The sequence below is a fragment of the Suncus etruscus genome, chromosome 7 (assembly GCF_024139225.1).
Source record: "Suncus etruscus isolate mSunEtr1 chromosome 7, mSunEtr1.pri.cur, whole genome shotgun sequence".
NCBI classification, from domain to species: domain Eukaryota; kingdom Metazoa; phylum Chordata; class Mammalia; order Eulipotyphla; family Soricidae; genus Suncus; species Suncus etruscus.
Genome location: NC_064854.1, coordinates 90,162,899 through 90,186,197, shown reverse-complemented (window position 1 = coordinate 90,186,197; position 23,299 = coordinate 90,162,899). Strand labels below are relative to the sequence as shown.

The following is a 23,299-nucleotide window of genomic DNA, read 5'->3' as shown; positions in this document are numbered from 1 at the left end:
TTACATATTTTAACTATGCATTTGAAAACCTGTATGGAAAAATCTTAAAATCTTGTTAATCTTCATCATTAGGCTTCAAAATACTTACCTCTGCCATCCCATTTTTACTATTACTTAAAATAAAACTTTCTAAAATATTAGAATTGCCAGATTATAGCAAAAACTCAATATTCCTGTAGACTCTTCTGTCCCTTCTATCACATCTTATATTAGTCCAAATTAACATTTACTTACTATATTGGACTGTTAACTTTTTACCAGTTTATTACTAAAATATCAACAAGTTTGCAATTTTTCAAAACCCATTTACCTTGGAAAATGTCCACTTCCTCAGCTTCTTGTCTCTTTAATAATTAAAAGCTTGTTTCATTTATTTTATTTATTTATTTATTCATTTATTCCATTTGAATTTAAAATATAACCCAATTTATATTTTATAAATTAAATTTTATCTATAGTTCTTCAATATAAAGTGAATATTGTCTATGTTATATAATGTTCCTACCCATGGTTATGAGTCCCAATATTTACTGTAATATTCATCTCTAGTTTACTCACTCCCATTACACCTTTCAAGGAGTAGAACATATATTTTGAATTCCTGAAGTGCCATTTTATTCTTGGCAGCAAATTTTAAACCCCAGGAATTTCTAGGGGTTAACCTAGTGGTCCAATGCTCTATTAGACCTGAGAAACTACTTTTTTTCTGGTATGGCCAAGTTAAGTACTCAGATATCACCCACCAGAAATAGGTGTGACTTTTAAGCACAGCTTTAGGAACTGCACCTTCCAAAAAGATTAATCAGATTTCAAACATTTTTATGGGCTTTAATATCTCTGGTGGAGTTGCTTACTATTTGAGTTTTAAAAACACAGAGGTTCATAATCTTAAAACACTTATACCTTTGATTTCTTAAAAAATAATCATAAAGTAACAAAATATTAACCATGTTTTAGAAAATTTCTCACTTCAATTTAAAATACCAAATGCTATTACTATAATCTTTCCATTAATGACCCACATCCCTAATCTATTCAGTACCAGTATTTTCGAGGAGGTACTTAAGGGAGCACTCAATGGCACGAAAGAATCCATCCAGCAACATATCATCAATGTAACTGACATATGTCTTCCAGATATTGGAGGTTGAGTCTGCTGAAAACAGAACCAAATTTTCCTAAAGGATAAAAAGGGAATAAAAATACATTGAATAAATTTATTTTAAAAATTGGCAAATTATCATTAATAAAAATGAAAATAGCATAAATTTTTGTATATGGATTTTGCTATTACATGTGTACCAGTTGTTTGAAAAGAACTAGAATTAATTAGAAAAGAAAATATGGTACTTCACCATTACTCTGAGGAACATCATTATAAATATCTATAAAGAGCAGTTGATTTGACAACTGCTCAATCTAAACAGATGTATCCCTTGCTGAAGGTCCCTTTGAAGTAGAGAAAATAATATAAGTTTTTGTATCTCTCCTCTTCCACTCAGTTTTTCTTCTTCTCACTCTATTCTGGGGCTAATGATGTTTGAGCAATTACCAGTTAAACCATTGAGTTCATGCAGTTATTCAAAGTACCACATAAAAGTGATATAATTCTGTATTTATCCTTTTTCTGGCTTACTTCATTTAACATAATATATTCTAGTCCATCATGTTGTTTCAATGTGCATGATTGTAAAATTCTTTATAGATAAATAGTATTATATTTTCATGATCCACTCATCAGTTTTGGACATCTAGGTTGATTTCAAGTCTTAACTATTGTACCGAGTACTGCAATGAATAACAGTATGCATAAGTACTTTTGGATGAATTCTCCCTATTTAACCATTATACCCTCAGTTCTTAACTGCTCAGGAACTGTAATGTTCACCCAACACCAACCAGCTGCTAACTAGTCACAAAATGAAAAGATAGCTTCCCAGCCTGCCTAGCCTTATCTTGGAAAAAGCTGCTGCTGACGATTTGCTTTAGACGTCCCATTTTCTCCCACCTCCCTTTGCTGTGGATTTGCTCACTATCGGGTAGTGATTTGGTCACCATCAGATCCTGTTTCTGAGAAACCACCAGCTTGAGGACGTTTCCTGATCTGTGACTGTTGGGAACTATTTTTCAGGTTCCAAAAACTATGTCGCAGGCTGAAGCTGTGTTTTGGATTGTTTCCTCTCCCTCAGCCTATTTCAAAAAACTTAAAGAATAATTCTTTAAGACGTATTTGTGTATTTCTTTAGAATTCTTTATGTATTTCTTTAAATTTATTTCTTTAATAGGATAATTATTGTGGTATGTTTCCTTTTGTAGATGTAGGTTTCCCATTTTATTAAAAATTGTTTAGTAGGACATTATGGTAGATATGTTTCTCTTGGGTTCTAAGTTCACATTAGAACCAGGTTATAGGGATTGTTTAGCTTGTTATTTTTACCCCATATATACTAGTATTATAATGTGACATTGTTGTTTTTTGTTTGTTTTTTGTGCCACAACCAGTGACACTCAGGGGTTACTCCTGGCTTTGCACTCAAAAATCATTCCTGGCTTGGGAGACCTTATGGGATGCTGGTCGAACCTCAGTCCACCTTAGACTAGTGCAAGCAAGGCAGATGCCTTACCACTTGCTCTTCTGCTCCAGGATATTGCTTGTTTTTGCATAGAAATGTTAATTGAGGAAATTTTGCATATAAAAACTGTTATTATCTAAAGAGAATAGTAACTCATGAATTTTATATTTCAACGGGGGTCTTTGACCCTGAACATTTGTCATAGACACTTGACTTGAGTTTCAGTAGATCAGATATTGGCCATTCATCCCTGAACCTTGGGTCCCATCTTTGGAACTAACATGGTTTTCTGTACCAACACCAGGAATCAAACTTCTACTGGGGAAGGCCATAATGCTGTCCTCACACCAATTTGCTTCAGAGTGGGCTTATGAGACACCTTGACAACTTGAAAAAAGCAAAAAGTTGCTTTCATGGCAGATTTTCTTGCGTGGTCACCTCATGGTGAGATGAAACCAGGAGACTCTCCATGACACCCTGACTTGACATAGGATTTGTTCAAAAACCAATAATTCTAATTACACAAACCTGACTTGACAACTGTAAATGAGAATAACATTTACTTGGACCATGAAGAAAGACTTTGAGGGTTAGAGATCTTAGTGTGTCTAGAGACTATTGTTGGTCTTATGGAAGGATGCATTATGGATAGGGTCTCCCTGTTTATATGCCAAAGATTTTTCCTTTCTATTTTCCCAAACTTTTGCTTCACCTATACAAAAAAAAAGACTGCAAAACACACCCATTGTTTTTTTGTTTTGTTCTTTTTCTTTTTTATCTTTTAGGTAGTCAGTCGCACCTTTTCATAAAACCTGAGGACACAAGTTACATTATTTTACCTCAGATTTATACATTTTTTAAATAAAATTAAGAAGAAAAAAAAAGAAAGGATGGGGGCCGGGAGCCAAATGGTCTCAGGTGCATTGGTGGAGAATAAAAATTCAGAACTAAATATCCAAGCCAAAGTTTTATTGTTCCAAAATTTTTGTTCCATTTGTTAAAGTGGTTTTCCTTGGTCTATTTAGGATTTCTTGCTCTTTTATCAAAAATTAAGTGATTTTATGCCTCGGGAACATTCTCTGAGTACTCAAGCCTATTCCATTTATCTAATGGTCTGTCTTTATTCCATTAACATGCTTTTTGATAACTATTGCTTTGTAATACAGTTTAAAGTTGGGTAAAGTATTGCCTCCCATATTCTTTTTCCCACTAATTGCTTTGGTTATTCGAGGGTGTTTTTTGTTCCAAATGAATTTCAAAAGTGCCTGATCTCCTTTGAAGAATGTTATGGGTATCTTTAGAGGGATTGCATTAAATCTGTACAATGCTTTGGGGAGTATTGCCATTTTAATTATGTTAATCCTGCCAATCCATGAACAGGGTATGTATTTCCATTTCCATGTGTCCTCTCTTATTTCTTGGAGCAGAATTTTATATAGATCCTTTGTATAGATCCTTCACATCTTTAGTCAAGTTGACTCCAAGATATTTGAGTTTGTGTGGCAATAATGTGAATGGAGTTGTTTTCTTAATGTTCATTTCTTCCTTATCATTATTGGTGTATACAAAGCCACTAATTTCTGTGTGTTAATTTTGTAGCCTGCCACATTGCAATATAAATTTATTGTTTCAAGAACCTTTTTTTAGTAGTCTTTAGGGTTTTCTAAGTAGAGTAATATGTCATCTTCAAACAGTGAGAGCTTGCCTTCTTTCCTATATGAATTTCCTTGATACTATTTCTTGCCTAATTGCTATAGCAAGTACATCCAATAAGGCAATTAGTTTTTCTCCATTGAGAATGATATTTGTCATGAGCTTCTGGTAGATGGCCTTAACTACACTTAATTACTCCTATCTTGTTGAAAGGGTTTTTTTTTATATCAATAATGGGTGTTGGACCTTATCAAATGCTTTCTCTGTGTCTACTGATGTGATCATGTGATTTTTATTTTTCTTCTTGTTGATGTTCTGTATTATATAAATAGATTTACAGATTTTAAACTATCCTTGCATTCCTGGAATGAAACCTACTTGATCGTAGTGAATGATCTGCCTGATGAGGCATTGGATTCTATTTGCCAGGATTTTGTTGAAGATCTTTGCATCTGCATTCATCAGAGATACTGGTCTGTAATTTTCTTTTTTGGCAGTATCTCTGTCTGGTTTTGGTATCAAGGTGATGTTTGCTTCATAAAAGCTACTTGGAAGTGTTCCTGTTTTTTTAGTTTTAAAACTGAGCCTGGCCAGAATTGATAGTAGTTCCTCTTGAAAGCTTTGAAAGAATTAATTAGTAAATCCATCTGGGCCTGAGCTTTTTTGTTTTTTGGGCAGATATTTGATTACTGTTTTAATTTCCTCAATGGTGATAGGGGTGTTTAGATATGCTACATCTTCCTTATTCAACCGTGGAAGGTTATAGAAGTCTAAGTATTTATCCATTTCTTTCAGATTCTTACATTTTGTGGCATAGAGTTTCTCAAAGTAGTCTCTGTTTACCCTTTGAATCTCTGCAATATCGATAGTGATCTCCCCTTTTCATTTCTTTTTATTTCTATTACGAGCTATCAAGTTTCTCTCTCTTTCTTTGTGAGCTTTGCCAATGGTCTATCAATCTTGTTTAGTTTCTCAAAGAAACAACGTCTGCTTTAGTTGACCTTTCGGATTGATTTTTGGGTATCCAGTTCATTGATTTCTGCTCGAATCTTTGTTATTTCCTTCTGTCTCCCTATTTTTGGTTCCTTTTGTTGATCATTTTCTAATTTTATGAGCTGTAGCTTTAAACTGTTCAGGTATGCCCCTTCTTCCTTCCTGATGTGTGCTTGCAAAGCTATAAATTTCCTCTCAGTACTGCTTTTGCTGTATCTCATATATTTTGATAGTTTGTATCTCCATTGTCATTTGTTTTCAGAAAAGTTTGATTTCCTCTTTGATTTCATCTCAGATTCACTGGTTGTACAGTAGCAGGATATTTAATTTCAATTTCTTAACGTTATTCTTCTGTTGCTTTGTAGTTCACATCTAATTTCAGAAATTTGTGGGCAGCTAAGCTAGCCTGCAAAATTTATATCATCTTGTTTTTATGGAGGTATGTTTTATGTGGTCTATCCTGGTTGGCCTACCCAGTGTTGACAGGGCCCTGTTGAGATCACCCACATTTAATGTGTTACTATTGATATCCCCTTTAATATTTGTCAATAATTGTCTTAGATTATTTGCTGGTTTCTCATTGTGTTTAGTAGTGTGATTTCTTCCTGTTGCACATATCCCTTGATTAATACTAAGTTTCTATGAATATTGGAGAAGAATATATATTCAGGTTTCTGGGGATAAAGTACACTATATATAGTGTACTATATTAGTCCTCTTTCTTCTATTTCTCTTTTTTGGGTCTAGTATATTTTTGTTGGGTTTCAGTCTGGTTGACCTACCTAGTGTTGACAGGGGTCTCCCACAGTTAATGTGTTACTATTGATATTCCTTTCATATTTGTCAATAATTGTTTTAGATAATTTGCTGGTCTTTCATTGGGTGTGTATGTGTTTAGTAGAGTGATTTCTTCCTGTTACACATATCCCTTGATTAATACTAAGTGTCCATCTTTGTCCCTTACAACTTTTCTGAGTCTAAAGTTTGTGTCATCTAATAATAATATGGCCATCTCAGCTTTTTTAAGGCTATTTGCCTGGATGATTTTCCTACAGCCTTTGATTTTGAGTCTATGTTCGTTTTGACTATTCAGGTGTGTTTCTTGTAGGCAGCAGAAGGTTGGATTCATCTTTTTGATCCATATAGCCACTCTTTGTTTCTTAAATGGTGCATTGACATCGAAAGAGACGATTGTCATGGGATTTAATGTCATCTTTGTGTATAAGTTTGGCGTGTCTGTTAATCTGTCTTGTCTTAAAGTAGACCTTTCAGTTTTTCCTTTAAGGCTGGTTTTGCATCTGTAGAGTTTCTGAGCTGTTGCTATCTGTGAAATATGTATCCTTCCTTCAAACCTGAATGTGACTCAGGCTGGGTGCAGTATTCTAGGGGAAGCATCATTTCATTTAGTCTTGTCACAATATCCCACCACTTTCTTCTGCCCTTGAGAGTTTCCTGTAACATTTGCTGTAAATCTTATGGATGCTCCTTTGAATGTAATTTCCCTTTTTGATCTTGCTGCTTTCAGTATTCTATATCTGTAGTATTCGTTATTGTGACTACAATGTGTCTTGGGGTGTTTTTCTTCAGGTCTGTTTTAGCTGGTACACTTTGGGCATGCAGGATTTGATTGTATGCAGTCTTTAGCTCTGGAAGTTTCTCTGTGATGATGCCTTTGACTGTGGATTCTTCCTGGGGATCCCCTTTCTGGGCCTCTGGGACTCCAATAATTCTTACGTTGTTTCTGTTGAGTTTATCAAAGACTTCTATTCTCTTCTGTTCACATTCTTTGAGTACTTTTTCCATTGTATGATCTTTTGCCTTAAGGTTCTTTTCCAATTTATTCTGCTGTATGGAGTTGTTCTATATTTCATTTTCCAGTTCACTGATTCTGTCCTCGGCTGCTTTACTCTGCTGGAGAGGCTTTCCATTGAGTTTTTCAGTTGAGCTCCCATGCTTTTCACATCTTATTTCAGTTTGGAATTTTCTAATTTCTATCTATGTGTTCAGATAAAGCTATATATTTTTTATTTTTATGAGGATCCTCCATATTTTTATTCTAAACTCTTTATCTTAGAGGTTATTCATATGATTGGTATTTTTTGGGTCATCACAGCTATCATCTTCATTCTCTGTGCATTTTGTTTGCCTTCGAGGTTTCCCCATTGTCAAGCTTGTAGTGTGATTATTTTTCTGAGTGTTTTTATAGGGATCATTTGTTATAAAAAGTGCATGGCCGTGAAACGGAGTGGCCATGCTCTTCTGGAGTCTCTAGGAGAGTGATTTTGCTGGGCCCTTCTCGGCCCACTCAGGATAGGTTCTGAACACAGAACAGTAAAGAAACATGCACAGGTGACTTGCACAGTCTCTCCCAATTGGTAATCACACAGCAGTGGCAGTTTCCTCGAGTCTAACTTCACAGATGGGATCTGCCTTTCTGCAAGTTACTGCTGATAGCCTCTTTTTAATCATGCACTCAGTCTTTCTTGGCTTTTCGGCCTGGGCAGCTCTAGGAGAGTGATTTTGCTGGGCTCTTCTCGGCCCACTCAGGAGAGGTTCAAGACATAGAATAGTAGAGAAACGGCAAAAGTACACCGGCCCACTGGGGCTCAGCTGTGAAAGACTGTGAGTGTGACCTGTCTATGTCTGTCTACTGTCCTCTTGCGTGAAACTCTTGCGAGTGGGGCAAAAAGAGCCTTCAGAAACCTTGCTCGCCCAGACGCCATTTTCAGGGAGGGACTTCAGAGCATAAAAACCGGCTAACCTTTGCAAAAGCTGGCTCCCTGTGTGTGACACCAGGCGGGGAAAATCCGCGAAAGTACACCGGCCCAGTGGGGCTCAGCTGTGAAAGACTGTGAGTGTGACCTGTCCATGTCTGTCTACTGTCCTCTTGCGTGAAACTCTTGCGAGTGGGGCAAAAAGAGCCTCCAGAAACCTCGCTCGCCCAGACGCCATTTTCAGGGAGGGACTTCAGAGCATAAAAACCGGCTAACCTTTGCAAAAGCTGGCTCCCTGTGTGTGACACCAGGCGGGGAAAATCCGCGAAAGTACACCGGCCCACTGGGGCTCAGCTGTGAAAGACTGTGAGTGTGACCTGTCTATGTCTGTCTACTGTCCTCTTGCGTGAAACTCCGCTTCGCTACGCGGCCGTGCACTCTTTCTAAGGAAAGAACTCCATTGCAACAAGAAGGAAAAATCACACTAAGAACGGCACTATATCACAGAAGCAAACATTTCTCTCTGGACTGTCTTCTATGTTGCATGCTCGGGCCTAAGATTTGACCCAGTGTGAGGCTTCATCCACGGAGGACTCCCCTCCCTTAGAGGCAAGTCAGCCCATCCAGAAAGGGAGGAGCCAGAGGAGTGTGCTGCCTACATCATATAGACAATGAATACCACCACAACACGTAGAAAAACCCACAATACAAGTGTGACAATGGGGAAACAACGCAGGCCAGCATCAGACATAGAGAATGAAGATGACAATTCTGAGGACCAGATAATGACTGAACAACTAATCAACCTCTCAGATAAGGACTTTAGACTAGCAATATGGAAGGTGCTCAACAGACTCCAAGAAACCATGGATCGAGTTGAACAGAACACTAATAAGAACCAAGAAAATATGAAGGCAGAAATGACAAAACTCCAAACTGAAATAACATGTCAACTAACAGGACTGAAAAAGTCAGTAAACGAAGTGAATGACAAAATGGATAAGCTCTGGGACAGGGTATCAGAAGCTGAGAATAGACTTGGTGCTGTGGAAGATGAGATACATAACAATTCCATACAGCAGGAGAGATTGGACAAAAAACTTAAAGCAAATGAGCAGACAATGGAAAAATTAGTCAAAGAATGGGAACAGATGAAAATAGAAGTCTATGATAAGATCAACAGAAACAACTTAAGAATCATTGGAGTCCCAGAGACCCAGGAAGAAAATTTCCAGGAAGAATCAATGGTCAAGAACATCATTAAAGAGAAACTTCCAGAGCTAAAGAATATATGTGATCAAATCCTGCATGCCCGAAGAGTACCAACCAAAAGAGACCCCAGAAAAACCACCCCAAGACACATCCTAGTCACAATGACAAATCCCAAAGATAGAGACAGAATTCTGAAAACAGCAAGATCAAAAGGGGAAATCATGTTCAAGCAAGCTTCCCTGAGATTTACAGCAGACCTGTCACCAGAAACGCTCAATGCCAGAAAGCAGTGGTGGGATATTGTGACAAGACTGAATGAAATGAATGCTTCACCCAGAATACTATACCCAGCAAAACTCACTTTCCGGTTTGATGGAAGAATACATGGTTTCACAGACAAAAAACAGCTCAGAAACTTCACAGACACAAAACCAGTCTTAAGAGAAAAACTGAAAGACCTAATCTAAGACAAGACTACCCAAAAGACACACCAAATTTTGAAATAAAGATGGCGTTAAATCCCAGGACAATTCTTTCTCTCAACGTCAATGGACTAAATGCACCAGTTAAGAGACACAGAGTGGCTAAATGGATCAAAAAACTCAATCCAACCTTCTGCTGCCTACAAGAAACGCACCTGAATAGTCAGAACAAACATAGACTCAAAATAAAAGGCTGGAGAAAAGTTATCCAAGCAAACAACACCCATAAAAAAGCTGGAGTGGCCATACTAATATCAGATAATGCAAACTTTATACTCAGGAAGGTTGTAAGGGACAAAGACGGACATTTTATATTAATCAAGGGGTACGTAGAGCAGGAAGAATTCACTCTCCTAAACATATATGCACCGAATGAGGGGCCAGCAAAATATTTAGTACAACTGTTGACAAATCTGAAAAATAATATCAACAACAACACAATAATTGTGGGGGACCTTAACACGGCTTTGTCAACACTGGACAGGTCAACCAGACTGAAACCCAACAAGAATATACTAGACCTGAGGAGAGAAATGGAAGAAAGAGGCCTAGTGGATATATATAGGACACTCCATCCCCAGAAACCTGGATACACATTCTTCTCCAATGTACATGGGACATTCTCCAGGATAGACTACATGCTGGCACATAAAACATACGTCCATAAGATCAAGAGGATAGAAATTTTGCAGACTACCTTCGCTGACCACAAGGCTCTGAAATTATTTGTGAACTCCAAAGGGACTCAGAAGAAACACTTTAACACCTGGAAGTTAAACAGCCTCATGCTCAATAACCAGTGGGTCCGAGATGAAATCAAGGAGGAAATAAAAAGGTTCCTGGAAACAAATGACAATAAAGACACAAACTCTCAGAACTTATGGGACACAGCAAAAGCAGTACTGAGAGGAAAATTTATAGCTTTGCAAGCACACATCAGGAAGGAAGAAGGAGCTTACCTGAGTAGCTTAATGACACAGCTAATAGAACTAGAAAATGCTCAACAAAAGGACCCAAGAATAGGAAGACAGAAGGAAATAACAAAGCTGAGAGCAGAAATCAATGAAGTGGAAACTCAAAAAACAATCCGAAAGATCAACGAAAGCAGAAGTTGGTTCTTTGAAAAAATAAACAAGATTGATAGACCACTGGCAAACCTAACAAAGAAAGAGAGAGAGAGAAACTTGATAACTCGTATCAGGAATGAAAAAGGAGAGATCACTACTGATATGACAGAGATTCAAAGGGTAATCAGAAACTACTTTGAAAAACTCTACGCCACTAAAAATGAGAACCTGGAAGAAATGGATAAATTCTTGGACTCTTATAATCTTCCACGGTTGAAGGAAGAGGATGTAGCATATCTAAACACCCCCATCACCATTGATGAAATTAAAACAGTAATCAAATGTCTGCCGAAAAACAAAAGCCCAGGTCCAGATGGATTCACTAATGAATTCTATCAAACTTTCCAAGAGGAACTACTGCCAATCTTGGCAAGACTCTTTCATGAAATTGAACAAACAGAAACACTTCCAAATAGCTTTTATGAAGCCAACATCACCTTGATACCTAAACCAGACAGAGACGCTACCAAAAAAGAAAATTACAGACCAATATCACTGATGAATGCAGATGCAAAGATCCTCAACAAAATCCTGGCAAATAGGATTCAATGCCTCGTTAAGAAGATCATCCACTACGATCAAGTAAGTTTCATCCCAGGAATGCAAGGCTGGTTTAACATCCGTAAATCTATCAACATAATACACAACATCAATAACAAGAAAAATAAAAACCACATGATCATATCAATAGATGCAGAGAAAGCATTTGATAAGGTCCAACACCCATTCTTGATCAAAACTCTCAGCAAGATGGGAATGGAGGGAACCTTTCTCAATATAGTGAAGGCCATCTACCACAAGCCAGTGGCAAATATTATCCTCAATGGAGAAAAACTGAAAGCCTTCCCTCTAAATTCTGGCACAAGACAAGGCTGTCCTCTCTCACCACTCCTATTCAACATAGCACTGGAAGTACTTGCTATAGCGATTAGGCAAGAAAAGGATATCAAGGGAATCCAGATAGGAAAGGAAGAAGTCAAGCTCTCACTGTTTGCAGATGACATGATACTCTACTTAGAAAACCCTAAAGACTCTATCAAAAAGCTTCTAGAAACAATAGACTCATATAGCAAGGTGGCAGGCTACAAAATTAACACACAAAAATCAATGGCCTTTCTATATAGCAATAGTAATAAGGATGAAATGGACATTAAGAAAACAACCCCATTCACAATAGTGCCACACAAACTCAAATATCTTGGAATCAACTTGACTAAATATGTGAAGGACCTATACAAAGAAAACTATAAAACTCTGCTCCAAGAAATAAGAGAGGACACACGGAAATGGAAGCACATACCCTGCTCATGGATTGGCAGGATTAACATCATCAAAATGTCAATACTCCCCAAGGCATTATACAGATTTAATGCCATCCCTCTAAAGATACCCATGACATTCTTCAAAGAAGTGGATCAGACACTTTTGAAATTCATTTGGAACAATAAACACCCTCGAATAGCTAAAGCAATCATTGGGAAAAAGAATATGGGAGGAATTACTTTTCCCAACTTTAAACTGTACTACAAAGCAACAGTTATCAAAACAGCATGGTATTGGAATAAGGATAGGTCCTCAGATCAGTGGAATAGGCTTGAATACTCAGAAAATGTTCCCCAGAGATACAACCATCTAATTTTTGATAAAGGAGCAGGAAATCCTAAATGGAGCAGGGAAAGCCTCTTCAACAAGTGGTGTTGGCACAATTGGATAGCCACTTGCAAAAAATTAAACTTAGACCCCCAGCTAACATCATGTACAAAGGTAAAATCCAAATGGATTAAAGACCTCGATATCAGCCCCAAAACCATAAGATATATAGAACAGCACATAGGCAAAACACTCCAGGACATTACAGGCATCTTCAAGGAGGAAACTGCACTCTCCAAGCAAGTGAAAGCAGAGATTAACAGATGGGAATATATTAAGCTGAGAAGCTTCTGCACCTCAAAGGAAATAGTGCCCAGGATACAAGAGCCACCCACTGAGTGGGAGAAACTATTCACCCAATACCCATCAGATAAGGGGCTAATCTCCAAAATATACAAGGCACTGACAGAACTTTACAAGAAAAAAACATCTAACCCCATCAAAAAATGGGGAGAAGAAATGAACAGACACTTTGACAAAGAAGAAATACGCATGGCCAAAAGACACATGAAAAAATGTTCCACATCACTAATCATCAGGGAGATGCAAATCAAAACAACGATGAGATACCACCTCACACCCCAGAGAATGGCACACATCACAAAGAATGAGAACAAACAGTGTTGGCGGGGATGTGGAGAGAAAGGAACTCTTATCCACTGCTGGTGGGAATGCTGTCTAGTTCAACCTTTATGGAAAGCGATATGGAGATTCCTCCAAAAACTGGAAATCGAGCTCCCATACGATCCAGCTATACCACTCCTAGGAATATACCCTAGGAACACAAAAATACAATACAAAAACCCCTTCCTTACACCTATATTCATTGCAGCCCTATTTACCATAGCAAGACTCTGGAAACAACCAAGATGCCCTTCAACAGACGAATGGCTAAAGAAACTGTGGTACATATACACAATGGAATATTATGCATCTGTCAGGAGAGATGAAGTCATGAAATTTTCCTATACATGGATGTACATGGAATCTATTATGCTGAGTGAAATAAGTCAGAGAGAGAGAGAAAAACGCAGAATGGTCTCACTCATCTATGGGTTTTAAGATAAATGAAAGACACCCTGGTAATAATAATTTTCAGACACAAAAGAGAAAAGAGCTGGAAGTTCCAGCTCACCTCAGGAAGCTCACCACAAAGAGTGATGAGTTTAGTTAGAGAAATAACTACATTTTGAACTGTCCTAATATTGAGAATGTATGAGGGAAATGTAGAGCCTGTTTAGGGTACAGGCGGGGGTTGGGTGGGGAGGAGGGAGATTTGGGACTTGGGTGATGGGAATGTTGCACTGGTGATGGGTGGTGTTCCTTTTATGACTGAAACCCAAACACAATCATGTATGTAATCAAGGTGTTTAAATAAAAAAAATTATGCATTAAAAAAAAAAGAATAGTAGAGAAACATGCACAGGAAACATGCACAGTCTCTCCCAATTGGAATTTAAAATTTATATGTCTGTGGTTGTTCTTGTATTCTTTTTTTAATTTTTTAATTTTAATCAAAGTAGATTACATATCTTTCACAGTAATATTTTATCTACATAGTGATATTGAATTAGGGTATTCTATAAATTTTAGAAAGCTTTGCTTTTTTCTTGGCACCTACAGAATTTTTTATATTAATGACTATGTTAGTTTGCATATTTACAGGCAGGAAGTTTTTTCTGTAGTGTGGCTTATTCCTCATCTAAACAGGTAATCTTAAAGTCAGCTAGGAGACCTCAAAGCTCTCAATGGGTGCCCTAAAAGGAGATTTAGTCAATCCTCCTGAATTTATACTAAAAAACATAAGATAAGTTTATTCAGCTCTCTGGCAATGTTTAAGGTAAAGATGAAAAGAGCAATTAATTTGCTATAGTTTATTTAATTAAATGCATTTTAGAGGACTTAACTTAAAGTCAATAGTCTTGGGTAACCTATGTGAAAGCTATTTATTGTAATAGACTAATCATAGGGAACTAAAAGCTGTAAATGAAATCACTAATCTGGCTTGAATTTTACCAGGGATAATTTACCCTGAAAATAAGTGAGAAATAACAGTAAAAGTAACTCCCTGTATAGCAACACCTGTATAGCTTTAAAGAGCTTTTTCTAAGATAAGACTGGTGGTGTGTCTTCAAGTATGCCTAAAGTATAATGTTATTTTGTTTTCATTCACTAGACTGCATTAATGTTAACTTTTCTCAAGTAGTAAGAGACCAATTTCAGATTTTGTATTCCTCTCTCAATGTTATATAATTTTTCATCAGTAAATATTGATTCATTTTAAATAAGGTTTGAAGTGTTCCTTAGAAAGATTCTCAGTACAAATAACTTGTCATGCAAGTCAGCTTTATCTAAAATTCCCTAATAGTGCTGCAACTTTTCTTTCATATTTTCTCCTACACTTAATCATGTTCTAGAATTCTAGAAAAGTTATCTTCATTTTATAATAAATTATTCCAGCAAAATACAAAATGATCAATAATTTTTACAAATATACTGCAAACACTAGGAGCTTGACTTCTTCCTTTCCAATGTGGATGCCCTTGATATCTTTATTTTGCCAAATTGCTTCAGGAAGTACTTCCAGTACTATGTTGAATAAGTGGTAAAAGAGGGCAGCCTTGTTTTGTATATGATTTTAGAGTAAAGGCTTTTTGTTTTTCTAATTGAGGATAATAGTTGCCATTTTTGTTGATGGCCTTGATTATATTGAGAAAAGTTCCTTCCTTTCTCATCTTGATGAGTTTATATCAAGAATGGGTGTTGGAACTTATCAAATTAATGCATTCTCTGCATCTATCGATATATGTTATAAATCTTATGGTTTTAGTTTCTCTTGGTGTTGATATTATGTATTATGTTAATTAATGAATGTTACACCATCCTTGCATTTCTGAAATAAAATACCTACTTGATCATGTGAATGACCTTCTTGATGAGGCATTAGATCATGTTAGCCAGAATTCTGTTGAGGTTCTTTGCATCTGTGTTCATCAGGGTTATTAGTCTATAATTTTCCTTGGCAGCATCTCTGTTTGGTTTTGGTATCAAGGTGATGTTGTTTTTTTTTTTTAATTTATTTGTAAGTTTTCCCATTTTTTTTTTAATTTTATAAGATAGCCTGGTGAGGATTGGTAGAAGATCTTCTTGAAAGTTTTGAAAGAATTCATAGTGATTCATTCTGGGCCTGGGCTTTTGTTTTGGGGTAGACATTTGATTACCATTTTAATTTCCTCAACTGTGATGAGGGTGTTTAGATATGCTACATCCTCCTTATTTAATCTTGGAAGGTTATAAGAGTCCAACAATGTATCCATTACTTCCAGGTTCTCATGTTTCTTGGCATAGAGTTTATCAAAGCAGTCTCTGATTACCCTTTGAATTTCTGCAATATCTGTGGTGATCTTCCCCTTAACATGTCTAATCCGGTTTACAAGTTTCTATCTCTTTTGGTGAGTTTTGTGAGTAGTCTATCAATCTTGCTTATTTTTCTTTTTTTTTTTTTTTTTTTTTTTTTTTGGTTTTTGGGCCACACCCGGTGACGCTCAGGGGTTACTCCTGGCTATGCGCTCAGAAGTCGCTCCTGGCTTGGGGGACCATATGGGACACCGGGGGATCGAACCGCAGTCTGTCCTAGGCTAGCGCAGGTAAGGCAGGCACCTTACCTTTAGCGCCACCACCCGGCCCCTCTTGCTTATTTTTCAAAGAACCAACTTCTGATTTTTTTTGATCTTTCAGATTAGTTTTTGTATCTCCAATTCATTGATTTCTGCCCTAACCTTTGATATTTCCATCTGTCTACCTATTTTTGTTGAATATTTTCTAATTTTAAAGGCTGCATCATTAAGCTATTCATGTAGTCCCTTCTACTTTCCTGAAGTGTTCTTGCCAAGCTAAAAAATTTCCTCTCAGTAAAACTTTTGCTGTGTATCATTGATTCTGATCATTTGTGTCTTCATTTTCATTTGTTTTCAGGAAAATTTTGATTTTCTCTTTAATCTCATTTTGGACCCACTGTTTGTTTAGTAGTAGGCTGTTTAATTTCCAGGTGTTAAAGGTTTTTGTCTGTGTTCCTTTGTATTTCACATTTAATTTCAGAGCCTTGTGATCAGTGAAGGTAGTCTGCACAATTTCTATTCTCTTGATATTACGGAGGTATGTTTTATGTGCCAGCATGTAGTCTATCCTGAAGAATCACCTATGTGCATTGGAGAAGAATGTGTATCCAAGTTTCTGGGGTTGGAGTGTCATGTGTGTGTGTGTGTGTGTGTGTGTGTGTGAGAGAGAGAGAGAGAGAGAGAGAGAGAGAGAGAGAGAGAGAGAGAGAGAGAGAGAGAGAGAGAGACCTCAACACGGCCCTGTCACCACTTGACAGGTCAAGCAGACTGAAATCTAACAAAAATATACTAGCCCTGAAAGGAGAAATGGAAGAAAGAGGCCTATAGGCCTTTCAAGTGGTGACAGGGCCGTGTTGAGGTTTTCCACAATTATTATTATATGTTTATTTTTGCTTTCTTGTTCTCCAAAATACATAATGAAAGTCATTATCATGGAATATCTTGCTAACGTTTTCCTCAATTTATTTTATGAGTTTCAGTCAAATATTCAAGAATTTAGTCTATACTAAATTAAGTTCTGAGAACAAAGGTGAGTTTTATTCTTTGGAATGTAGCCAACAAATTTTCAAATAAATTTATTAAAAGAAGAAGAAAGGATGGCCAACAAACACATGAAAATATGCTCACCTTCACTCATCATCAGAGAGATCCAAATCAAGACAACAATGAGATACCACCTTACACCAGTGAGGATGGCTCACATCAAAAATACTGAGAACAATCTCTGTTGGTGGGGATGCGGTATGAAAGGAACTCTCATCCACTGCTGGTGGGAATGCCCCCTAGTCCTACACCTATGGAGAACAGTCTGGAGAGTGCTCAAAGAACTCAGAATTGAGCTGCCATTTGACCCAGCAATTGCTCTCCTAGGTATATACCCCCAAGTTGGAAGAACATTCATTCCAAAATACGTGTGCACCCCACTATTTATTGCAGCACTCAGTATAATAGCCAAGTCTTGGAACCAACCTCGATGTCCAACAACAGATGAATGGATCATTAAGATGTGGTATCTATACACAATGAAATACTATATGCAGTCAGAAACGATACACAGACTTTGCAGCAACGTGGATGAACCTAGATCATGTTATGTTAAATGAAGTAAGTCAGAAGACAAAAGATAAACACAGAATGGTAGTACTATTCTGAAGCACCTAGAACATACATCTCAAGCACAACTAATACTTAACAATCAAATAACAGGGTCTAACAGGGTAGAACTCCAAACACTGTAATAGTCAACATGTACTTGGGAACAGTGCCCAAAATATATGAAAAAGGAACAACGCAAACTCTTGACTACACATTATACCACAAAGAAAACAGCAACACCAGAAACAGCAGCATAAAGAGAACAGGTATGTAATCAGCCTTCCACAACAAAGGCCCACAATAATCCCTTAGAGATCGTATACAGGAACACAGGTAAAGAATACCATGGGAAATAACTGACTCCAATGGAAATATCCGATAACACTATGTATTAATACTTTTATCTTACTATATTTAAAATAACCTCTCAGTTTTTCTGTCCACAGGCGTTCTTGGATACAAAGGGTGGACAAGCTAAGATGGCAACTTGGGATACCACACGAGATACCCTACCTAGCTTGCACTACGAGATGGCCCCAAAAAACTCTTTAACATACACTTTATCTCTAGGTTATACCTTCTTTTAGGAATTGAAGCACGTGACCAGTCAGACCACCAAAGCAGTAACTGCGATGTACAGACTTAAACTACAGGCTCTATTTATCGAGCACATTCAAGCAAACTAGCATTCCCTTGCTATTCTCTCTCTTCTCACGACTCTCTTTTTAATTTTTTTCTTATCTATTCTTCTCTTTACTTTTTTTCTTTATCTTTCCCCTTTCTTTCTAATGTATTTTCTCTTTTCTCCCTTCCTACCCCTTCCATATACCTTCCCCGTTCGCCCCTCTGGAAATCCAACTATCCCTCCACCCCTCAATCCCATCCAGACCTCCCACCATATTAAAACTCTTCACCTTCAGTCCTTAATCTATTAGGCAACAAGATTGACCTCCTACCCCAACGAACCAGTACCCAGCACCCAAGCAAAGGGACACCCAGTCAAACCCACACCTCGTCTCCTGCAAGAAAAGGCAGCCAACTCCCCTGCGGACTCATGCTGCGCGGCCCTCCCTATAAACTCCCCCTAATGTGGACTGTTACTTGAAACTGGACTTAGTCCCAAAAGTAGCCCCAATGCAAGATCTCTTCCAGGACCTCCCTGCCGCAAACCTTTTGCCAATCTGAAGAAGGTCAGGGGGTGTGATGGAAAGGTGCCTGGAAACCCACACACCACAAGAAAAACCTAAAAGAAAATTTTACTTTTTAAGAAATTCTAATATTATATTCTTAGCTTTCCTATCATAAAATAATCATTCTTATATAGGATAATATAATTTTTAGAACGTGATTCAATTTTACTGATTTCTGTGTTTATTTGATCCTAATGTTATAATGTTTGGATTACTATAGATGAATTTTGCTTAACATCAAGGAGTATAAAATCTCTGAATTTTTTCTTATAATCAGCATTGCTTTAGTCATTTAAGGTCATTTGTTGTTTTATTCAAATTTCAGCTATGTTCGCTTTATTTTTTTAATCATATCACTTGGATTTTGATAAGAATTACACGTATCTATATAATAATTTGGAATGGGTAATTACATTTATAATATTTTAGTTTTGTTTGAAAAGTTTTTAATTGAATTTACAATGTTATTAGTAGTTAATTTTTAGGCATATATATTTTTTATATTTACATGCTGGCACATAAAACATACCTCCATAATATCAAGAGGATAGAAATTTTGCAGGCTACCTTTGCTGACCACAAAGCTCTGAAATTATATGTGAATTCCAAAGGGACACAGAAGAAAAACTTTAACACCTGGAAGTTAAACAGCCTCCTACTCAATAACCAGTGGGTCTGAGATGAAATCAAAGAGAAAATCAAATCTTTCCTGGAAACAAATGATAATAAAGACACAAACTATCAGAACTTATGGGACAGACCAAAAGCAGTACTGAGAGGAAAATTTATAGCTTTGCAACACACATCAGGAAGGAAGAAGGGGCATACCTGAATAGCTTAATGACACAGCTCATAAAATTAAAAAGTGCTCAACAAAAGGACTGAAAAATAGGGAGACAGAGGAAAAACAAAGTTGAGTGCAGAAATCAACTAAGTGGAAACCCAAAAAACAATCTGAAAGATCAACAAAAGCAGAACTTGGTTCTTCAAAAAAAAATAAACAAGATTGATAGACCATTAGCAAAACTAACAAAGAGAGAGAGAGAAAAACTTGATAACTCGTATTAGAAATGAAAAAGGGGAGATCACTACCGATACTGTAGAGATTCAAAGGGTAATCAGAAACTACTTTGAGAAACTCTATGCCACTAAAAATGAGAACCTGGAAGAAATGGATAAATTCTTGGGCTCTTATAACCTCCCACAGTTGAATAAAGAGGATGTAGCATATCTAAACAACTCAATCACTATTGAGGAGATTAAAATGGTAATCAAATGTCTGCCCAAAAACAAAAGCCCAGACCCAGATGGATTCACTAATGAATTTTTTCAAACTTTCCAAGAGGAACTACTACCAATCCTGGCAAGACTCTTTCATGAAATTGAACAAATGGAAACACTTCCAAATAGCTTTTATGAAGCCAACATCACCTTGATACCTAAACCATACAGAGATGCTACCAAAAAAGTAAAATACAGATCAATATCCCTGATGAATACAGATGCAAAGATCCTCAACGAAATCCTGGCAAATAGGATTAAATGCCTCATCAAGAAGATCATTCATTATGATCAAGTAGGTTTCATCCCAGGAATGCAAGAATGGCTTAACATCCGTAAATCTATCAACATAATACACAACATCAACAACAAGAAAAATAAAAATCACATGATCATGTCAATAGACACAGAGAAAGCATTTGATATGGTCCAACACCCATTCTTGATCAAAATTCTCAGCAAGATGGGAATAAAAGGAACCTTTCTCAATCTAGTTGAAGCCATCTACCACAAGCCAGTGGCAAATATTATCCTCAATGGAGAAAGAAAAACTAAAAGCCTCCCTCTTAATTCTGGCATAAGGCAAGGCTGTCCTCTCTCACCAGTCCTATTCAACATAGCACTGGAAGTCCTTGCTATAGCAATCAGGCAAGAAAAAGATATCAAGGAAATCCAGATAGGAAAAGAAGAATGTCAAGCTCTCACTTTTTGAAGATGACATGATACTTTACTTAGAAAACCCTAAAGACTCTACCAAAAAGCTTCTAGAAACAATAAACTCATATAGCTAGGTGGCAGGCTACAAAAGTAACACACAAAAATCAATGGCCTTTTTTTTTACATCAATCATAATGGGGAAGAAATGGACATTAAGCAAAGAACCCCATTCACATTAGTGCCACACAAACTCAAATATCTTGGAGTCAACATGACTAAAGATGTGAAGGACCTATACAAAGAAAACTATAAAACTCTACTCCAAGAAATAAGAGAGGACACACGGAAATGGAAACACATACCCTGTTCATGGATTGGCAGGATTAACATCATTAAAATGGCAATACTCCCCAAAGCATTGTACAGATTTAATGCGGTCCCTCTAAAGATACCCATGACTTCTTCAAAGAAGGATATCAGGCACTTTTGAAATTCATTTGGAACAATAAACACTCTCAAATAACCAAAGCAATTAGTGGGAAAAAGAATATGGGAGGCAATACTTTACCCAACTTTAAACTGTACTACAAAACAATAGCTATCAAAAGAGCATGGTATTGGAATAAAGATAGACCCTCAGATCAGTGGATTAGACTTGAGTACTCAGAGAATGTTCCTGAGACATACAATCACCTAATCTTTGATAAAGGAGCAAGAAGTCCTAAATGGAGCAAAGAAAGCCTCTTCTGCAAGTGATGTTGGCACAACTGGCTAGCCACTTGCAAAAAAGTGAACTTAGACCCCCAGCTTTTAGTATTCTATTGCTATCTGTGGGATTTGTCATTGTGATTATGATGTGCCATGGGGTCAGTGATTATGATGTGCCATGGGGTCATTTCATTGGGTCTCTTTTAGCTGGTCTTCTTCGGGTATGAGGGATTTGATTGTATGTAGTCTTTAGCTCTGAGAGTTGCTTTATAATGATGTCTTTGACTTTTGATTTTTCCTGGGAATCTTTTTCCTGAGCCTCTGGGACTGCAATAATTCTTATGTTGTTTTTGTTGAGTTTAACAAAGACTTCTATTTGCATCTGTTCACATTCTTTAAGTACTTTTTTCATTGTCTGATCATTTGCTTTAAGGCTCTTTTCCAATGTCTTCTGCTGTATGGAGTTGTTTTGTATTTCATTTTCCAGCTCACTCATTCTGTCCTTTGCTGCTTTTACCTTGTTGTAGAGGCTTTTCGTTGAGTTTTTCAATTCATCTACTGAGTTTTTCAGTCCTGTTATTTCAGTCTGAACTTTCTACCTTTGGTTTCTGTTCAGCTTGATCTATAATTTCTTTGAATTTTATGAATGTCCTTCATATTTCTAGTCTAAACTTATCTGAGAGGTTAATCAAGTGTTTAGTAATTTTTTAATCATCAGAGCTACCATCTTCATTCTTTGTGCATGTTTTTTTCCTATGATGTTTTCTCATTGTAATGCTTATAGGGTTATTTTTTTCTATGTGTTATGGTGGGGTTCATTAGTTAGAAAAAGCGTGCAGCCATGAAAATAAGTAGAACCCCTGGCTGCTGTGGAGCCTCTAGGAGATAATTTTCACTGGGTCTTTCTTGGCCTCCTCAGCAGAATTTCAGCAGACAGAAGATCAAGTAGGAGGAAGAAGCGGGACATTTTTTTCAGTCCTTCTCCTGTGGCTAAGCACACAGCAAGAGTCAGGCACAACTTCCCCTTTCACAGGCAGAGAGAGAACCTGGCTGCTGTGGAGGTTCTAGGAGATAGTTTTTCTATATTTTCTATTTTTTCAATAACGTTCAATAACATTGCTTTCCCTTAATTTGAAACAAATGTATTGTGATCAGTTATATCAACTATATGATGCATTTTAAAAATAATAAAATATTTTAAAAATATAAAAACAATTATTTTACAGTTTTATGGATAGCTAAATTTCATGAAGACTATAAATCTTTCAATATATGACAAAAATTTTGCTTTTATTATTTTCCTTATATTTTGAAGTCTCAAAAATGACTATATACCTACCACTCCTTTATTGATTACTCATAAATTAAATCTAAATGTAATTGTGATTATGAGAAATTTGCTTTGTTTCATAACAATTTTAAAATATATAATGCGTTAGCTTAACTTCAATGTTTATCATTCCAGATAGGATCTGTGCTCCCAAAGAGAAGTCCACCTGATGCTCCAGAGCCTGATCTGTTCAAGTAATATTCCACTTTCTAATTGACCTGACTTTTTTCCAGAATTTAAAACGCAGAACCAAACCAGTCAATTTCATTATTTAAAGTCATGGTAGCATAAGATTTCACCATTTCTTATAGGTAAGAACTACAGTCCTTTTCCAACCTGAAGACAGAGGATGGAGCTTTTGCCCACACTCCCCTTGTAAGATTTCTAGGGTGATAAATCTCTAGAGAACATTTGAAGCAGGAACACTTCCAAGAAATTTAAGAAGTAGAAGGTAAGCTTGTAGGTTCCCCTGGAAATTTTTAGGGTATAAGAATGAATACAGATCTAAGGGCATTT

The 23,299-nt window shown here is 36.8% G+C and overlaps 1 protein-coding gene across 1 annotated transcript in view; it reads right to left on the bottom strand.

Annotated features, from left to right (window-relative positions):
- Window positions 1-23,299, bottom strand: part of DNAH9 (dynein axonemal heavy chain 9) — a 704,007-nt gene that overhangs the window by 587,308 nt on the left and 93,400 nt on the right. Inside the window, exon 15 of the mRNA XM_049776731.1 lies at window positions 1,043-1,178. Within this exon, the coding sequence (XP_049632688.1) occupies window positions 1,043-1,178 (136 nt within the window). The remainder of the gene's footprint in view (window positions 1-1,042; window positions 1,179-23,299) is intronic.